The sequence below is a fragment of the Scomber japonicus genome, chromosome 15 (genome assembly GCF_027409825.1).
Source record: "Scomber japonicus isolate fScoJap1 chromosome 15, fScoJap1.pri, whole genome shotgun sequence".
Lineage (NCBI taxonomy): Eukaryota > Metazoa > Chordata > Actinopteri > Scombriformes > Scombridae > Scomber > Scomber japonicus.
In genome coordinates this window covers 12,517,923-12,536,311 of record NC_070592.1, presented here as the reverse complement: position 1 = coordinate 12,536,311, position 18,389 = coordinate 12,517,923, and the positions used below count along the sequence as shown (strand labels likewise).

The window sequence follows — 18,389 nt, the reverse complement described above, 5'->3', positions numbered from 1 at the left end:
CTCGCTGATGGTTGTTGCTGCGCCATTACTTTCTCTACACTCCTGAAGCCGCGCTCGGAGATATGAGCTTGACCAAGCTGAGGAGGAAGGGGGAGGGGACTGTGTGCAGTGATTGACAGCTGTCAGACACTCCACCAGACACAATCCTGGCTCTGATTGGGTCTTTTTGTCCGGTCGCGGTGGATTCTGGCAATTTGCAGTAGGAATTGCAGCTTTAAGCCACCAAAATCTAATAGGGTGTTTTTCATGGATACTGACTTGATTTATATGGGAGATCATTTCTTATAAAGTGCGATTTTCTCTTTTACTCATTAGTTCATGTAGATTTTGGAATATAGATAGAACATATTTTACTGTAAAAAGTCAAAAGGTACTGTGACACCATTTAAGCCCTCATCATGATTTACTTAAAAAACATTTTTTTAAATTGATTTCAAAGAATTAAATAAAGCAATATATGTATTCAGTAACATGTTAATTATTAATAAATAATAAATTGTGAAAAGCCCTCCTCCTGAGCAAAATCTTAAAAGGTCTGACTTCAGATGTAACCTCCTTTGTAATCATCAATATTCATAGGTAACTGTAACTTAATTACATTTTTTTCCCCCCTCAGTAACTGTCCATTTATTTTGCAATTAAATAACATAACGTCGTTACATGTAACTATAATTACTCCCCAACACTGCAGATAGAGGCATTACAATATGCGTGATCCAGGAAGTTGTTAATGTTAGAAACTGCCAGTACCAGATAAATATATATTTATAAGTGAGTTGTCCAGCTTCAGTGCTCATCAGTGCAGACTCACGGTTACCTCTTGATGGGACAGACTTGTTGTCGGTGAAGTGACAGTGTGAGATTCAGGCTCTGTCCAGGGGAAAAGTGATGGGACAGTTCCTTTCTTCAGCGCTGCGTAGTAAGTCCTCTGTCTTCCGATGTAGTCCTTGTGTGTGAAGTGGTCGCTGCACACACGCAGTCCGTGGGTCCGGGCCATGGACGCGGTTGTCACTGTCGGGTCGAAACGAGGGTTTCTGATGGCTTCAAGCCACTTGCGGCACAGCGCCGGGTTGGGGGGGAAAATGTGAAATTTGTGCTGTGTGGATATTTTTGACTTGCGGACATTTCCACAGCCCGGTACGAAACACATCATTTTTCAACAGTGGTCTCGAAGAAGATGTGAAGATGGAAACAAGTGGATATTCTTCACTTTATGCCGACTGTGTCAACGCAACCTGACCAGAAACGGAGCCGACAAGTAAAACACGGTAATGAGAAGTTACCCGCCCCCCTACAAGCGCCTGCTCATCTTTCTTTCCTTCCTTTTTTATTGTACAAACATACATGTACAGTATACGGTGGCCGAGAAAGGTCAGCGAATTGCAAACACCACAACGCAAATTAAAAGAAGCTACGATGCAAATTAAAAAATGTTTTTAAAAAGCCACAATGCAACTGCTCATCTACTCCTGCAATTACGGTACATGTGCTGCCAGCAGCCAAAAAGCATCAACTCAACAACAACCTGCATCTCAAAAACAGCAGAGCAGAGCCTTGGTCACTCCTGCCCTTGATGAGTTTACCTTTTGCCACAATACCCCCCCCCTCTCCCCGTTTTTGCCATTCTCATTTAACACTGACATCTGACTGTCTGAGATCTGAGCTAATTTTTCCCAGTGGCCATTATCTTTGTAAAACTTGAGTCGAGAAAAACAATTTAAAAAATCTGGAATATCACCACAATGTAAGAAAAAAAGTCTATGGGCTGATTGGGAACACCTGGGGGCAAAATATAAACAGCACTGTTAAATGTAATCCACTCCAGTACACCAACACCACCACTAGCCTGTACTATTTCAGTTTCCATTTTTCAACAGGAAGTCCTTGTGGGGAATATGTGCTTTTTGGCCTCTTTGTGCTCATTACTACAACTGCACAAATAGACGGTGTGACAGACTCTGACGATATTCACAAGCACACCCAAATGTGCATATAACAAATGCACCATCTAATCCTGCCTCAGTAAATACTCCTGTTTGAGTGGGCTAAAAATGATATTAGCTCACTGCTGGTTGGCAGAGTGTCACAGACAGGGTTGTTGGTTTTGGTCTTTTATGGGATTTGCTGACAGTAAGAAATATATATATAGAATAACCACAGCTTAAAGTGTATTTCACCTGATCATTTAAATTTTGTTACTTTGCTTTTTTTTTTTTTTTTTTATCTTATTTTAAATTCTATAGTCATAACTGCAGTTAAGTGCATTTTTGGCAACATTTTTTGTGTTTGAGTGGATTAAAGTAGTGTGTTTTTATTTTGTAGGAGGATAGGAGGTTAGCAGCAAAAGCTAGTAGTTTTGTATTCCATCTGTCTATGTTTTGCATCTCTGATTAAATCAACTTTCTCCCCACATGTTTCCTTTGGATAATAAAGTTGAATGGGATTATCTGATTATATTTATTTCATAAAAAAATCTAGAATAATCCTATACTTAACATCTATGGAATGATTGGCTCTAAATGTGCCTACTGTTGTCCTATTATGTGCATGCAGTGTTTCGGTGCAAGTGGTGGATAAATCATTACACCAAAAGACATTCCCTGTTTGTTTTCTGTCAAATTATTTCAAACATGGTTGAACGTCTTCGAATGCTGTCTCTGTTTGTATGTCTGTTGTAAATCTTGTTGTTTGTTACTTTGAATTTGTATAGTGTAAACATTGTTTTTATGTTCTGTATGTTCTGTATTCAGGGTGGCCTTGGAAAAGACAGCATGCTCCTAATGGCCTGTCCCTGTAGAGATGAATATTAATAAATTAATTGACCGTAACATCGTTTTTTTCTGCACCTCTTTGAACTCGTCCAGGCATTTGTCGCTGCAGATGGTTTTGGTGCCCTCCTCCATCTTCAGGACAAGCGGTTTCCTGTGGCAGTAGGTGTTGCAGTTCTCACAGACGGTCATGTTGTAACTGCGGAAAACTTCCAAGCAGGCAAAGTTGCAAAACTTGTAGACAGACTCGTCCAGGGTGAGCTCACATGTGCTCTATAGAAGGGATGACGAAAGGAAAAGTGAGCATGACAAAGAGTTTATAAATTAAAATAAACATTTTTGTTGGCAATTATTTTAAAAAAACATTTTAATGATATGAATATATACATTTTTCTTACAGTGCAGGTTTTGTAACACTGGCAGCAGATTGACTGCGGTGTCTGGGTGGACTCAGGGTTGGACTTGAAAGAGAGAAGGCACGCTGGACTGCAGAAATCCTTCATAGTTCCCTTTTTGTCCACTGCAGCCATGATGAGGTCCGAAAGCTCTGTCATCTCCCTGACAGAATAAAGAGGGGAAACCATTAATATTAGCCTTTAACATGGTAATTAAGCTGATACTATCATTTGTGTATGAAAAGATTTGATCAGGTAATCAGGGAAATGAAGACGATGAGAGGCCTGCTTGATTAGCTTATTAAATTACTTTGAAGGATGTGTTTTTCTACATTATAGAAACACTTGGTATCTATAATAGCACCTATAATCAACATTTTTATAATAATGAATTAAATGATTATGTGTAATGTGAAAGCGGCTGCTCGAAGTGATTCCATTCATTGTTTTGGTTTTAAGACTTGAAACTTTACTGTTTTGATTCACTTCACCAATCTCACAGCTGTTGTCAGCAAAGCAGATAAAAATGGACTGTACACTATCTGCCCATCACCAAAATGCAAATAGGCAAAGATATCTAGTGAACATAGTGGAACATTTAACAGCTGAGGACCAGATATTTTCCTTAGGAGTAAGTGAAGACTAGACCAGAGCTACAAAGGTACAGTGGACACAAACATTAAGCCAAATAAATGTTAATGCTGCTCTGTTTCTGCTTCATGAACTTGTTTGCAAATAAGTTATCCAATCAAAATAAAAAGCAAAAAAACCATATTGCAGGTTTAACATCTACATTATCCAAAGCACACTGTCCTTTTTCAGATTTGTTTTTGCCCTCTAGGCAGCCTTTTGTTTCCTTTTTTGAGAACATTATGAAATTGTAGAAATACACAGACAATAAATAATAAGTGTATTCACTGTTGTCAAAGGTAAGAATCACTGGAGGTTCAAACAAGCAACTTTAAAACAACCGCACACATTTACACCATGATAGAAGCAAGTTTTAAGGCTCCACTAGTTGCTTTTCTACCACACTGAAATAACTGGAAAACTGTGACTGCCTGCAAGTTCATTCAAATATTTAAACCACTAAAATGTGGTTTGTACTACTACAGTGCACAAGAACACCAGTGTAGTCCACTGAGATTAGGTGATGTATTTCACAGACTCACTTGAGGCAGTAATGACATGTCTTGACAGCTCTTTTGTTGATGGGAAACATTTGAAACAGGCAGCTTTTTGTGCAGAAGACATCCGTGAATCCCTTCTTCTGGAAAGCTGTTTGGCCCTTCAGCATGCTCTTCTTGCAGTGGGAGCAGTTCATCCGTATGTCCTGATATGCAAAAGAACAAATTTCTTTTGTTCATTTGATAATTTGATTTTGTTGGGTAGGTTTTATACACATGAATGCAAATGAACTAAAGACAAAAATATGACATTCAGAATAGATTTGCATTAAGACCAATGCTTTTTTCAGTCTTTGCACTCAATCGATTAAAAATGGCTAAAAATTACAACACTTACACTTAGTGTTGGTATTTGAAATGTCAGAGGAGCAAAGACTCTGAAGTGAGTTTTCCTACCTTTTCAGGGATAGGCTCGTTGTCGTTGTCTTGGATTGGTGGATATCCGACTGGCCTCTCAACAGAGTTACAGGGTGGTAACTGGTACATGTGGACTGGAGACTGCAACTTCTCCTAGGACAAAAAAACACAAATCATCTATTATGAACACTGTGATCCTTGTACAGAAAAGGATATGAAATTTAACGACTACATCATATATTACAATAGAAAATTATGTTTATTCTTTTTCTATTTTTATACATGTGTGTGACTGACAGTGTGAGTAACTAAGCAACACCAGAGGAAAAGAAATCCACAACTAAAAGTGAAAATGCGTAAATTTGTCATTATACAGTAGAAAAGTCATGTGGTTGTCAAAAGTTTGAATATAAAAAAACTAACTATGAACCAGTTTCAATGACAGAAAACAGGTTAGGTAGGAAAGTGGTTACTCACTATGTCCAGTTTTGGGATTAATATCTTCAATTGTTTCGTACCAGCCAGTGCAGCCAACAATTTGCTCTTCTTTACTATAAAAAATGTATTGAAAGGTTAGAAATGAGAAACACAAATATTTATAAAAAATAAATAGGATTTAGGATTAGCATCTTTATACAGATACACAGGGTACCTGTAAAAAGTATTCAACACCCCCCACCCCCCCCAGTTAAGGGTTAAGGAAGATAATGTACAGAGGGGAAAACACTAATTTTAAATAAATGTCTCATATATATTGATTAATTTAATGAGAACACAATACACTACTGAGAAGCACAGTATGGAGATTATTTTACCTGTATTTAAGGTGGCAGATGAATACCTGCAATCCACATCCATCAAGTTACTTTCTTCCCCTCCTTTCTTTTGATTTTCTTTCTCTGCATCGCTGTCCATGCTCCCTTCAAGGTCCATATCTGGGGCAGACTTGGAAGAACTGTCTTTCTTCTTATCACCGCTGTGACTGTCCCTCTTCTTCGTGACATCTTTTATCACAGGTGTTGCTGCTGGGCTGTTTGTATCACTGCCGCTATAATTTTCCGGATTTCTGTCCATGTCATCATCGGTGTCTATGTCCATGTCAAAGTCCACGTTCATGTCTTCGTCATCATCACTAAAACAAATGTTTGATGCGTTGTCCTTGCTACAAGATGGTCTTTCCTCTCGTGTGTTGACATCAAAGCTCAGAGACATTTCCTCTGGCTTGTCATCCTTCTCTGTGTTCACTGCATCACGTTTCTCATCATTCAGCTCAGAAGATGCCTTTTTAGACTCAGTTTTTTTGGGTCGGCCACGTTTCCTTGGAGGGACTTGGCAAACGCTGCTAGTTTTTTTTAAAGCTGAAAAGGAGCGTTTCGAAGAGGAATGACCTGGAGGAGAGACAGGAAGTTCCTCATCGGTGTCGAAGTCCATGTCGAAGTCCATGTCGAAGTCCACATTCATGTCATCGTCATCATCACTAAAACAAATGTTTGATGCCTTGGCTTTGCTACGAGATGGTCTTCCCTCTCGTGTGTTGACAGCACAGCTCAGAGACATTTCATCTGGCCTGTCATCCTTCTCTGTGGTCACTGCATCACGTTTCTCATTATTCAGCTCAGAAGACTCACTTTTCTTGGATCGGCCACGTTTCCTTGAAGAAACTTGGCGAACTCTGCTGGTTTTCTTAAAAGAAGAGTTTGAAGAGGAACGACCTGGAGGAGAAAGAGGAAGGTTATTTTTCTTGTTTGCTAATTACTTTTTATTTACAGGTTTTATTTCTGCTTTGCTGGTGAAGACAAAAAGATCCTCTCCAATTGTTCCTACTGGGTTTCTTACAATTCATAGATCGTATAGATAATAAAGATTTTGAAACAATGCGACCAAATCTCTAAAACTAAGTCACCTAAATCCAATAGTAATTTTCAAGACACCCAACTCCTTGTTAGTTAATAAAACTCACACTTTGACCAATTTGAGTGAAGAATTTCAGTTTCTTACTGTCTAACACTAAAAATTCTGAAGGTAGTGGCTTTGTCCTGAGCAATTTATTGCATTTTGTACATAAAGCAAAGCAATGCATTCACTGAAAAGCTTAAATGACAAACATTTAGTGAATAAAAAATGATTTTGTAATTTGTAGATCAATTCGGTGACCACATTTTCATTCATCTTTGACTATATTAATGTAAACTCTCCCTATCCTTGGTTTCATATACTGTGTGTGTGTTTTTTTTAAGAAAACAAAGCTTGTCATTTATTGGTTGAGACTTAAGCTGTAAAGTAAAATACATCATTATCTCAAGTGTCATTGTTTTGATGTGGACTTTTAAACTAATCCGCCACTATTTTGGCAACTGTCTAATGTGTAATATGTAGCACTGAAATCTCTAATGTCAATTTTGTAAAAACAAACCAAAAATTAGGTAGAGATTAAAAAATCTATTGAATTTTTTCCTCATTAGTGCACAAAATAACTTTAATTGTAACACCATATTAAAATGTTTAACTTTTCTGTCTTCATTTGGATTTATGGGAGGATAAACTTTTGTCAGTGTGGTATGTAGTAATGTGACTTTTCAGCTTCAGTGGCCCTGGTAATCTCTGTTGGGAAAACTACTCTGAAACACTGTATAATAGATATACTAGTGTTTCGGTATTTTTGACATACCCCTTTCTGATTCATCATGGCCCTCCTCAGCATCACTGACTTTAGGGTTGTCCTGCTCCGCCTCTGGCTCCCATTTGTCTTCAAAGGAAAGCATTATCATGAAATTATATATATATATATAATGTTAAGCCAGTTGTCAACAAAAAACACACTCTTATCCTGGCAGGTTAGAAATTTAAGTATTTAATTTGACACATACCTGCAAACTCAATTTCCTCAAGAGACTTCCCTTTGAATCTTTCAAGAGATCCATTCTCCATTGCCGACAGTAGCTCTGAAATCTTTGCGATGTCGACAGCTGCCTCTGGTGACTGATAGTAATCTCTGTCCGTCCGAATATCACAGCCCAGCAGTTTGCTTAGCTGATCAAGTTCGTTGTTTGTGAGGCTGAGAATCTGGAACACTCTCAGAATGTGCTTATGAAAGAAAAGAGACCTGAGGTGCTCGGGATTCTTTGCCTTACACCGATCTACAAAAGTCTGGACACACTGGCGTCCCTTTAAGTAGCCAATACATTTGGCAGCAGGCCTCCCAAATAAGAAGGGGTTACTTTCATGTACATCACATGATTCTCTCTTGCTCACAAGCAGTTTTATCGCACTGAGCACTTCAGGTGTAAGTGTAACTGCTAGTTTTTTGTCTCCACTGATCATGACATTGACCTTCATGAAGCGCTTGGACAGAATTTGCTCAAACTGTGACTGGCAGACAACAGTGTTGTCAAGAAGCTCAGTTTCCTCCCATTCCTTGAATGACTTGAGTGTTACTGTTGAAACGTCTAGCGCAGATTTGTTGTAGACTGACACTTGTGCAACTGTGACTCTGAGAAGTGCAATATAGACTGGTGGGCTCTCGTACATCGTCAGGCTTTCAACTGCAGAGGATGCGGTCTTATCCATGCACTGGTAGAGGAGCTGAATATCCTGTATGAACGGTATCGTTGACAGGCCATCCACATTTGGTTGTGATGAGTGGACGTAGATCCATTCTTCAGCACACAATTTCACAAATGTCTCCGCTTCTTCTATTGTCTGTTTATCAGCATTTTCTTTTAAGGCCCTGGCAAGATTAATGTTGGCAAGGTTCTTCAGTGACATTCCCAATTTCCGGTAGACACTTGGTCTGTTACATGACTTCATCTCTTCACTGAAACCTGCAACCTCTTTCACAGCTTCAGCAAGTTTGCTGAAGTTTTGTGGTTTGATAGCTTCTTCAAAGCTGAATATAGACTTTGTTCTCAGTTGCAACAGGAGTCTTCCCATTTCCCTCAGTTTCTGTTGGATGTGTGAAACGTTTTTTGTTTTACCTTCATTATAGAGGTGTATGTACTGCGCCAGCTGCAGTATGTGGGAATCATTCCGAACTACAGAAGCAACCTCATCATCCTTCAGCTTCTTAAGGACGTTTCTCAAATCTGACGAAAGTCCCTGGGAGTCAGGTGACTCTGCAACAGCAACCATAGTTGAGATTTTAGTCTTGACCACTACTGGAGATTGCGTATATTTCTTTGCAGGACACTTTTGCAAATGTCGCCACATGTGCCTGCGAACATGCATGCCTTTACAATAGAGACAGACTGCAAGCTCTTTTTTATCAGTGTTGGAAATGCTTAATTTTCTTATCAATTTCAGTGGTCCTTGGTTACTCTTCAAAACCTTCTGATTATGTTTAAAATTTCCTCTGTTTCGTAACTCATTCAGTAGTCTTTTCCGTTCCTTGGATTTTCGACGTAATGCAAACGCTTTAGCGATATCCGCTTCTTCATTTTTGTGGGTGAAAAGGTGACGAGAAATTTTGGCCTTCGATTCCCCACAAACATAACAGTAATTTTTGCTGGTGCAGTGAGGGTCTTCAGACTGTGATGAAGCATCACTGTGTGAGGAGTCACTATCAGAGTCGGACCCCTCAGGGCTGTCATTCCCTTTGTCCTCCTGCTGCACGAATGAAGCATCTGAGCTCTGCTGTTTAGAACAACCAGACTCTGTGAAACCTGAATTGTTCATCTGGTTGTCACTGGTTGGTCCACTGTCAGGTAGGTACTCTTCATCACAGCAGGATTCTGCAGAACTGCAGACTGCTGAGTCTTTAACCTGGAACAAGTAATTTTGAATAATTTACATACACCACCCACAACACTATGCTAATCATGTATTTCTCAAAATACCATAAAATATTAACTGCTGACATTTTAACTTAACATACCCAAAGCAGGTGCTGTATTCTGTGTTCACTTTTTTAGACTTCACTCTTTAGCTTACTCATTATTGCTAATATTACAGGTTTATTGATACTGCTATTTCTGTGCCTCCTGTAGCGATAATGGCACATGTAATAAATGTAGTATGTTTACTTGGTTAGGGGACAGGCTCAGTGAGTTAGAAACGCAGCTCTGCTTCATTGAAACCCAGTAGTTAGCTGCTGTAGTTAGCCAGCTCTCAGCACCTCCCAAACCCATTAAAAAAGACTGATGCTGTCCATACTATGTAAATCCAGGAACATTGGAAACATATGTACATCAGTTGTTGAGAAGTTGTTTCTGTTCTGTGATATATTTAAAACTACATTCACAACCAAGGCATATAGTTTGACATAAACTTACCCCTGAGCGCCACGGATAAGAGGAATCCCCATACTTGTAAGTTATCTCTTCGCCTGGGGATATTTTCTTCACCGCAAACAAGCATAAGTGTGGTTTTCCCTCACAGACAATTTTCTTCATTTTGCAGTTAGGACTTATATGATCGTCGTTCACAAGTCTTCCGAGGGTCTTGTCCTCTATTGAAGCATCAATGCTGCAAGAAAAATAATCATGGTGAAATTTCACCTCCTAAAATGACTGCCTTTTATCAAATAGAGCTTTTCCCATTATACATTTCTAGCACTACTCGGCTCGACACGTTTTTTCCATTAGGGTGGATAGTACCTGGTACTTTTTTAGTACCTGCTCTGGCGAGGTTCCAAGCGAGCCGATACTAAAATGTGACGTCAACAGACTGCCAGCCACCGATTATTGATTTAATTACTCATTTTTGTGTCCTGACAATAGTTTGATTCTCTTTTTAGACTTTTATAAAAGGCATTCGACACTGTGGTACATAACTTTATATTTAGAACGATTGAAATGTTTGGTTTTGGTGAATTTTTCTCTAAAGCTGTCAAAACATTGTATTATAATGTTAATAGCTGCATCAGTTTAAAAAGTGGGACATCCTCAAGATTTGAGTTACGAAAGGGTATTCGGCAGGGCTGCCCTGCTTCACCTTATTTATTTATTTTATGTACTCAACTTCTTTCCACCCATATTAAAAATAGTCCATTGAAAGGGATTTTTTATAGCAGATAGAGAGGTTATTATTAGCCAACTGGCAGACACCACCACATTTTTCTTAAAAAATGCCAGCCAAGTTCACACTGCTATCAAAATAATAGATATATGCTCAGCTGCATCGGGTCTTTGCCTTAATTTGAAAAAATGTGAACTGTTCTCACTTAAAGAATGCACCACTCCCCAAATCTGTAACATACCTATTAAAGAAAAGATAACATACCAAAAGGGACTACCCAGCCCACTTGTTTACCTCTGGACCCAAAAACCACCGCAGTGGGAGAAATGTGCTTCTCTAATAAGGTAAAGAACAACAACCATGTTATTCGATCTCTCTTTCAGAAAGACATAACTACTGTTCCTGCTGCTGTTCATTACTGGGCGGGGTTTGTCCCTGACTTGCACTGGCGTAATGTCTGGAATCTACCTTATAAATATCTCCTCACTAATAAAGTGACAGAGGTGACTTTTAAGCTGATACACAGATACTGTCCTGCTAAACAGTATCTGCTCAAATTTAAAAAGGACCTGTGTGTTGACGGCTTGTTGTGTGATCGGTTTCCTGAAACTGTTGTCCATATTTTTTGGCAATGTCTCCACTCTAGTAAGTTCTGGAAAGACTTAACCCGTTTTGTTGTTGTTAAAATAGACTCATGAGTTATGTACTTTGCTTTATATTTTTTAAGTGAAACCCCCACTGGCTGCTATGTTGTTATATATTAACGACTGTGTGATTGTATTGTTCTATTGTCTCTTTGTATTGTTTCCTATAGCCTACATCAATAAAATATGTATACAAAAAAAAAAAATCAAAGCCCGCCATTTTTAAATACCGGCAACAATAGTTACAGCGAGTTTCACAGGAGTTAACATGACTTCTATGTGCAAAACTACACTGTGGTCCTTTGACAAGGAGTAGACGTTCCTTTGTGTGGTGGCTGACGTGCTATGATGACCCCGCCCATGTTGAGGAGGTACTATGAAGTAATGGAAAACGACGTATCTGGTACCAAACCGAGTAGAGTCGAGCTGAGTAGTGCTAGAACTGTATAATGGAAAAGCGCCAATAGTGAATGATGGTGGCAAGACATTTTGTCATTCTATGAAACTACTCAATCGTATAAGTGAATAAAATATTTTTAAATGTTTTTTACATTACGTGCAACTTGTCCAAAGCCACACTCATAAATGAAAGTTAAACAGTTTTTTTATAATTATATAAACATTGTATATACTAATTGAACACATGAGAAAATAATGCATGAGGTTAAAACAAACGAGATGTGTAGGCATGCTGATGTATACTTTTTTTGCATCAACTGCGATTTACGGTGCAGTAATGTGCAAATAAAGGCAATTCATTTTGCAAAATGGCAATTCAATCTTCAATTTTGTCATGCAATTTGAAAATGCATTTGGCAATTCACAATTCAATATGCAAAGTGATAATGCAATCTTCACTACAGTTTTAATTATCTCAATGAAAATTAGGAACTAAAATTAAATTATGTGAATTCCATATCAACATGGTATTCTTGCACCTTTATTCAAATGGAAATTCATTTAGCAAATTGGCAATTCAATTCAAATAACTAAAAAACCAGCAGTAAACTCACCGCCAGTTTTTTTCATTCCACGAGAAGTCAAAGAAGTAACCATTCAGAGTGTCACCACATTTCTTGTTCTCGGTTTCTTGGTGAGGGAAAATGTTCCCCCGATATTCAACAACGAATGTGGATGGTGCAATGGATTCAAGGGTGAACACACCTCTTCCTTTGAAAGCAAAAAGAAAAACAGTTTAGGGCCACGGTCTCCAACCCTGCTCCTAGACAGCGACTGCCCTGCATGTTTTAGGTAGCCCCCCACTCTAACACCTGATTCTAACAATAAACTCGCTATGAAGCCTGTTGATGAGCTTCAGCTGCTTGATAACAAGCTAATAATTAGCATCAGGTGTGTTAGAGTGGGGTGATACCCGAAAACATGCAGGGCAGTAGCTCTCCAGGAGCAGGGTTGAAGACCACTGGTTTAGGTAGTATAATGACAATTATAAATTATAAATGACTCCCTGAAAAAACTAAAGACCATTTAATCTGGTTTACATCATGTTAGTCTAAATTTGTTAGGAGGTGTACAAAGAAAGTTTTTTAAGGTGTCTTCTGCATTATTGCAAATAAAGCATTTCCATCACAACCTGACTGTTTTTAGGGAAACATTTTGGGATGCCGGCATTTTTATTATTTTTTTTATCATAACAGCAGTAGAGAGTAGACATGATGGGGAGAAAAGGCTGGGGAGTTGACATGAAAAATGGCCCACTACCAGAACTGAACCACAATGTCAATGTTATAACATCATGCCTTCTCAAAACAGAAAAAAAAATTAAGAGGGACTAACTCCTCCAGCCAGTTGTAAATGACTCCCTGAAACACAAATAAATTGACTGCTATGGGAGATGGAGACACTTACCTTTAGACGGGTCAATAAACCTTTCTTCCAGGGACGGTTTGTCTCTGCAGGCCATTATGTGCTCCAGGGCATCTTGCTCAGGACTCAGTTGACTCCCCTGTTGTTCCACTGCATCTGAAAATTTTTCCAAAATATTAAATAGCATAAGCAAACATCACTCAGACAGATCGGTAATAACGCCCCTCTTCTGTAGTGTCGTTATTTAACAACTCACTGTCTGTAACCTCTGGTAAGTTTAAAAAACAAAACAAACAACAGTTTTGGACATGGTCTGAGACTGCATTTTTAATTCTATACCTACAACAGTATTTCACCCACAGACCTTTTCACAACTGTTAAACATCTGAATGGTTCAATCACAAAGAAGTCACAATGCTAAGAAGTACATACAAACTAGTAGTAAAAAGTTTGATTAGTATTTTAAATATTACAGAAACAACAGAACTACTGATTGTTTGATTGCACTTATAGCAATCATGGAAAGTCCAATGGGAATTATTCATACTTTGTACACTACACCTGCACATGCTAAACATCATAATATCATATGAATACTTTTTCTGTGTTACAATATATGAATTGCATTTTGCCTCCCCTACAAGGTGTTTAGGGTTTAATTTTTTTACTGTCTTTCTTGGAGCAAATTGCTAACGACAATAAAACAGCTATTTGCACTATCAACCTCAGTGACCCTGGCAGAGAAGAAGAATCCTGAAAGAACGAGTATTACAGATCAGGAGGCACTGGGATTGTTTATCTTCTTCATCACATACCACTCTGCTGAGGCAAGCAATCTGATTCTTCATTGTCCTCCTCAGCATCTGCGTTATCAGGGTTGCTCTGCTCCACATCTGACTCCAATTCATCTTGAATGAAAAACAAGATACAAAAAGTAATGCTTAAGAAGTTCCTTGTCTCCTCGCAAACAAGCTCTGGTAGAGTATATTACATAGAAAACGTACCCTCAATCTCAATGTCCTCAAGAGAGTTTCCTTTGAATCTTTCCAGAGACCCTTTCTCCATTGCCAGAAGTAGCTTCGCGATTTTTGCAAGTTCAACAGCTGCCTCTGGCAACCGATAATAGTCCCTGTCAGCCCGGATGTCATGGCCCAGCAATTTAGCAAGGTGATCCAGCTCGTCATTCTCGAGGTTGAGAATCTGGAACACTCTTGCAATGTGCTTGTAAAGATGCATCGACCTGAAATACTCTGGGTTCTTCAAACGACACAGGCTTGAAAAGGCTCTGATGCAGATCCTTCCGTGGTAGAAGTTTGTAGCAGAGGAGTTAGGCCTTGCAAATAAGAAGGGATTTTGTTTGTGCACTCCACACGCATCTCTCTTGTTTACAAGCAACGTTATTGCATCGACAAGTTCAGAGGTCAACAAGACAGCAACGTTTTGGCCACTCCTGCCTTGGGTATTTATTCTGATGAAGTTCTTGGACAACACTTTGGTAGTTTCATCCCTTTCCTGAAATGCCTTGAGTGTCATTCTTGAAACTTCAGGAACACATTTGTTTAGGACAGATGCCTGTGCAAGTGTAACTCTGCAAAGTGCACTGTAGATCTGTGTGTTTTCATACATCTTCAGGCCTTCAATGGCAGAAGCTGATGCTGTTTCTAGGTACTTGTGGAAAAGCTGCACATCATGTGTGAATGGTATGGTAGATGGGTTGTTTACTCTTTGTCCGTTCTGCCAAGCCTGGACTGTTTTGTAGAAAAGCGATGTCCATTGTTTTGCATACAATTTCATGAATTTCTTTGTGTCTTTCATCATCTCTTCATTGCCATCAGCTTCAGCCAGGGCAATGTTGCCTATTGCTTTGAGTGAATGTCCTATTTTTGAAGCAAGATTTGGTGTTTTGTAGCACTGCATCTTTTCATCAAAACCAGCAATGTCTTTGACAGCCTCAGCAACTCGGTAGAAGTTTTCAGGTTTGATAGCCTCCTCAAAGGAAAATATTGATTTTTCTCTCAGCGCTAACAAGAGTCTTCCCATTTCTCTCAGCTTCTGTCTGATGACATCATGTTTATTTGGTTTATTGCCACTCTTCTCGGACAGATATTGAGCCAGCTGCATTAAAAGATAATCATTCTGAACTGCCATACCAATCTCATCTGGTTTCATGGTCAAAAGCATCTCCCACACATCAGATGTAACTTTTTCTGAGAATGGTGACTCTGCAAGTGCAATCTCACTTAAGACTCTAGTCTTGCCACCTTTTGCTGAGTTTTGTGTCTTAGCGGGGCATTTGGCTACATGCCTCCACAGCTCCTTACGTTGAAACATGCCTTTACAATATAGACAGTGTGTGCATGTTTTAGAGGTTACTCCTGTAGATGTTGGTCGTCTTCGCAGTTTCAGCTCTCCACTGTTATTTCTCAACACGTCTTGATTATGTTTGTAATTTCCTCTGTTGCGCAAATCATCAAGCAACTGTTTTCGTTCCTTGGAGTGTTTTGGTAATGAAAATACTTCTGCGATTTCAGGCTCCTCATTAGCATGCGTTAAAAGGTGTCGAGCGCTCTTAATCACACCTTTCCCACAAACATAACAGTAGTTCTTATTGTTGTAAGCAGAGACTTCGGACTTTTGTGTAGCATCACTAGTTCCATCATCTTCATCCCAGCTGTGTTCATCAGAACTGAAAGCAGCCTCCCCCTCCTCCTCCTCCTGCTGCTGGGTACATGAAGCAGTCATCTCTTTAAAGGAATCTGATTCTGTAAAAGGTGAGTTGTCCCTGAAATCCAGCTGACAATTGATGTTGGTAAAACTGTCATCATCAAGACTTGGCCCAATATCACATTCTTCATGATCATCAAAGCAGGATTCTTCAGAACTGGAAGCTTCAGAGCTCTGAAACTGGAAATATGGAGATACTTTATAGATCTCATGATGATGATGATGATGATGATGATGATGATGATGATGATTATGATGATGATAATAATAATAATAATAATAATAATAATAATAATAACAACAACAACAAACAGAAAAATGGCTATCTACTAATTTACCAATATGCTTTAAAAAGGTGGTGGTGGTGGGGGGGGGGGGGAGTATACATTTATACACAGTATTGCCATACCAGTATATTTGCTGGGGTGGCATGAAAAAAAACTGGAGGTAAATGCATTGAATGTAGTCTTTTAAATACCATTTCATTCTTTGGATTTAATGAAGAAGGACATGATTCCATGTTGAAAGAACTCAATTCATCATAGGATTCCTGTAAATACAGATGTAAAAGACGTGAAAAAGTATCAAACTTAACTGGATTAAAAATATCAGTATTATATTACAATACCACAGGCTAAGAGGATTTTATTCATCCAAGTCAAAAACTTATTTTCATCAAAAACATGCCCTATAAGTCTAATACAAAATCAAATGCAAGGTTCCTTTTCATAATATTAACTTACCCCTGAGCGCCATGGATAAGAGGAGTCCCCATAATTGTAAGTTATCTCCTCACCCACAGATATTTTTTTCACTGCAAACAGGCACAAGTGTGGCTTTCCTTCATAAACAATTTTCTTAATTTCACAGTTAGGACTTATGTGATCATCATTCACAAGTCTTCCAAGGGTCCCATCCTCTGCTGAAGCATCAATGCTGCAAGAAAAATAAAAAACTTTGTCAACCGTCCTTAAAATGACTACATGAACATATGAATTTACTAACAGCAAGGCCCCTTTATGGCAAAGTGTAAAACATGCTAACGTGCCAAATAACTTACCACCAGTGTGTTCCAATCCATGAAAACTCAAACAAGTAATTGTTCAGCGAATCGCCACATTTCTTAGGCCTTTGTCTTTGAGCAAAGATGTTCCCCCGATATTCAACAACAAAGGTGGATGGTTCAATAGCTTCCGAGGTGACCACACCTCTCCCTATAAAATAATGAGATGAAAATTTGCTGGTGTTTAATCTGAAACAGTTACTGGAGTCACAATGTCACTGTGATTGTTGGATTACTATGCATTTGGTATTCTGTCTTTATACTTCATACCACTTGTATACTAAATGCAAATAAAGTGTATAAAAACTGAAACCCTAAATGTATCCTCAGTCAGCCTTGTCTAACTGAAATGCAACACTGTAGATTTTTCCTTTATGTCTTAACTGCCAAAGGACATGAATATACCTGGCTGTTACAAAGAGTACTCCACTGATTTAGCATTGCACTCCCATAACATGGACAGTGTTTTTGTTTTTTTGTTTTAACAGAATCAAAACCTACATTTTGTACCTACATTTCCCACAATGCAGCTGAACGTGAGCCACTTGACTGTACAGACTTTGGTGTGTTACGATAGTAGTATCTAATGTAGCCTCTAGGTACTGGCAGATTTGAGGAGCAGGCTTCAGAGTGCTGGTAACCTCACATCTTTCTTTCTAACCCTAACCCCCACATGAAATTTAGCTTGTAAGTCCCAAAAGGCTTTATACACCTTTTTTCACATGTAGTGGTACTCCCTAAAACCTGTAAACGAACTTTGATGTGTAAAATCATTAACATTTACAAGAGGGTGTATACAGGCACAAGTAGGCAATAATCTAGTAAATCTATGATATTGTTTAGCTTAACACATAATATCTGGAAGACACTTAGTTCACTCCAACTTCTCCTCTGACTCACCGAAACATTAATGATATTTGGATCATGAGTCCTTACCATAACACATAATTGCAATACACAATAATGGATTTAGAGGGTCAGAGACCCTCCAGCATGAGATCCCTCCAATATCAAGACAGATATCTGACTGCTATGGGAGATGCAATACCTACCTTTAAAGTGGTCTATAAACCTTTCCTCCAAGAAGGGTTTATCTTTGCAAGCAACTATGTGCTCCAGGGCATCTTGCTCAGGACTTAGTTGCTTTCTCCCGTTTTCCATGACTGCCTGAAAATTTTCCGAAGATACTAAATTAGGTTTGGGTAATGAGGAGTTAAAGCTGACTTTCATTGATGTACCATATTAACTTGCTGATCTTCCCTAACTGACAAGAACATATTTCATAACATTACATGTAGAGCTGCAATAACTAGTCGGTATTGCACTATGAAATGAATCACTCGCTAGCTTGATAACCAATTAATCATATTTTTCAGAAAAAAAAGCTGAAATTCTGATTCCAGCTTCTCAAACATGAATATTTTGTAGTCTCTTTCATCCTCTATGACAGTGAATATCTTTGAAGTGTGGACAAA

At 38.7% G+C, this 18,389-nt stretch overlaps 1 protein-coding gene across 1 annotated transcript in view; it reads right to left on the bottom strand.

Annotated features, from left to right (window-relative positions):
* The window catches only part of LOC128373883 (uncharacterized), a 42,123-nt gene extending 24,040 nt beyond the window's left edge, over window positions 1–18,083 (bottom strand). The window contains exons 1-17 of the mRNA XM_053334077.1: window positions 17,987–18,083; window positions 16,912–17,065; window positions 16,595–16,787; window positions 16,330–16,401; window positions 14,132–16,031; window positions 13,943–14,035; window positions 13,170–13,283; window positions 12,317–12,473; window positions 9,975–10,167; window positions 7,575–9,465; window positions 7,376–7,453; window positions 5,523–6,419; window positions 5,185–5,258; window positions 4,747–4,860; window positions 4,336–4,496; window positions 3,167–3,326; window positions 2,847–3,041 (exon numbers count right to left, since the gene is read on the bottom strand). Coding sequence (XP_053190052.1) covers window positions 2,847–3,041; window positions 3,167–3,326; window positions 4,336–4,496; window positions 4,747–4,860; window positions 5,185–5,258; window positions 5,523–6,419; window positions 7,376–7,453; window positions 7,575–9,465; window positions 9,975–10,167; window positions 12,317–12,473; window positions 13,170–13,283; window positions 13,943–14,035; window positions 14,132–16,031; window positions 16,330–16,371 — 6,069 coding nt within the window. The 5' untranslated portion in view covers window positions 16,372–16,401; window positions 16,595–16,787; window positions 16,912–17,065; window positions 17,987–18,083. The remainder of the gene's footprint in view (window positions 1–2,846; window positions 3,042–3,166; window positions 3,327–4,335; window positions 4,497–4,746; window positions 4,861–5,184; window positions 5,259–5,522; window positions 6,420–7,375; window positions 7,454–7,574; window positions 9,466–9,974; window positions 10,168–12,316; window positions 12,474–13,169; window positions 13,284–13,942; window positions 14,036–14,131; window positions 16,032–16,329; window positions 16,402–16,594; window positions 16,788–16,911; window positions 17,066–17,986) is intronic.
* Window positions 18,084–18,389: the final 306 nt, after the last annotated feature.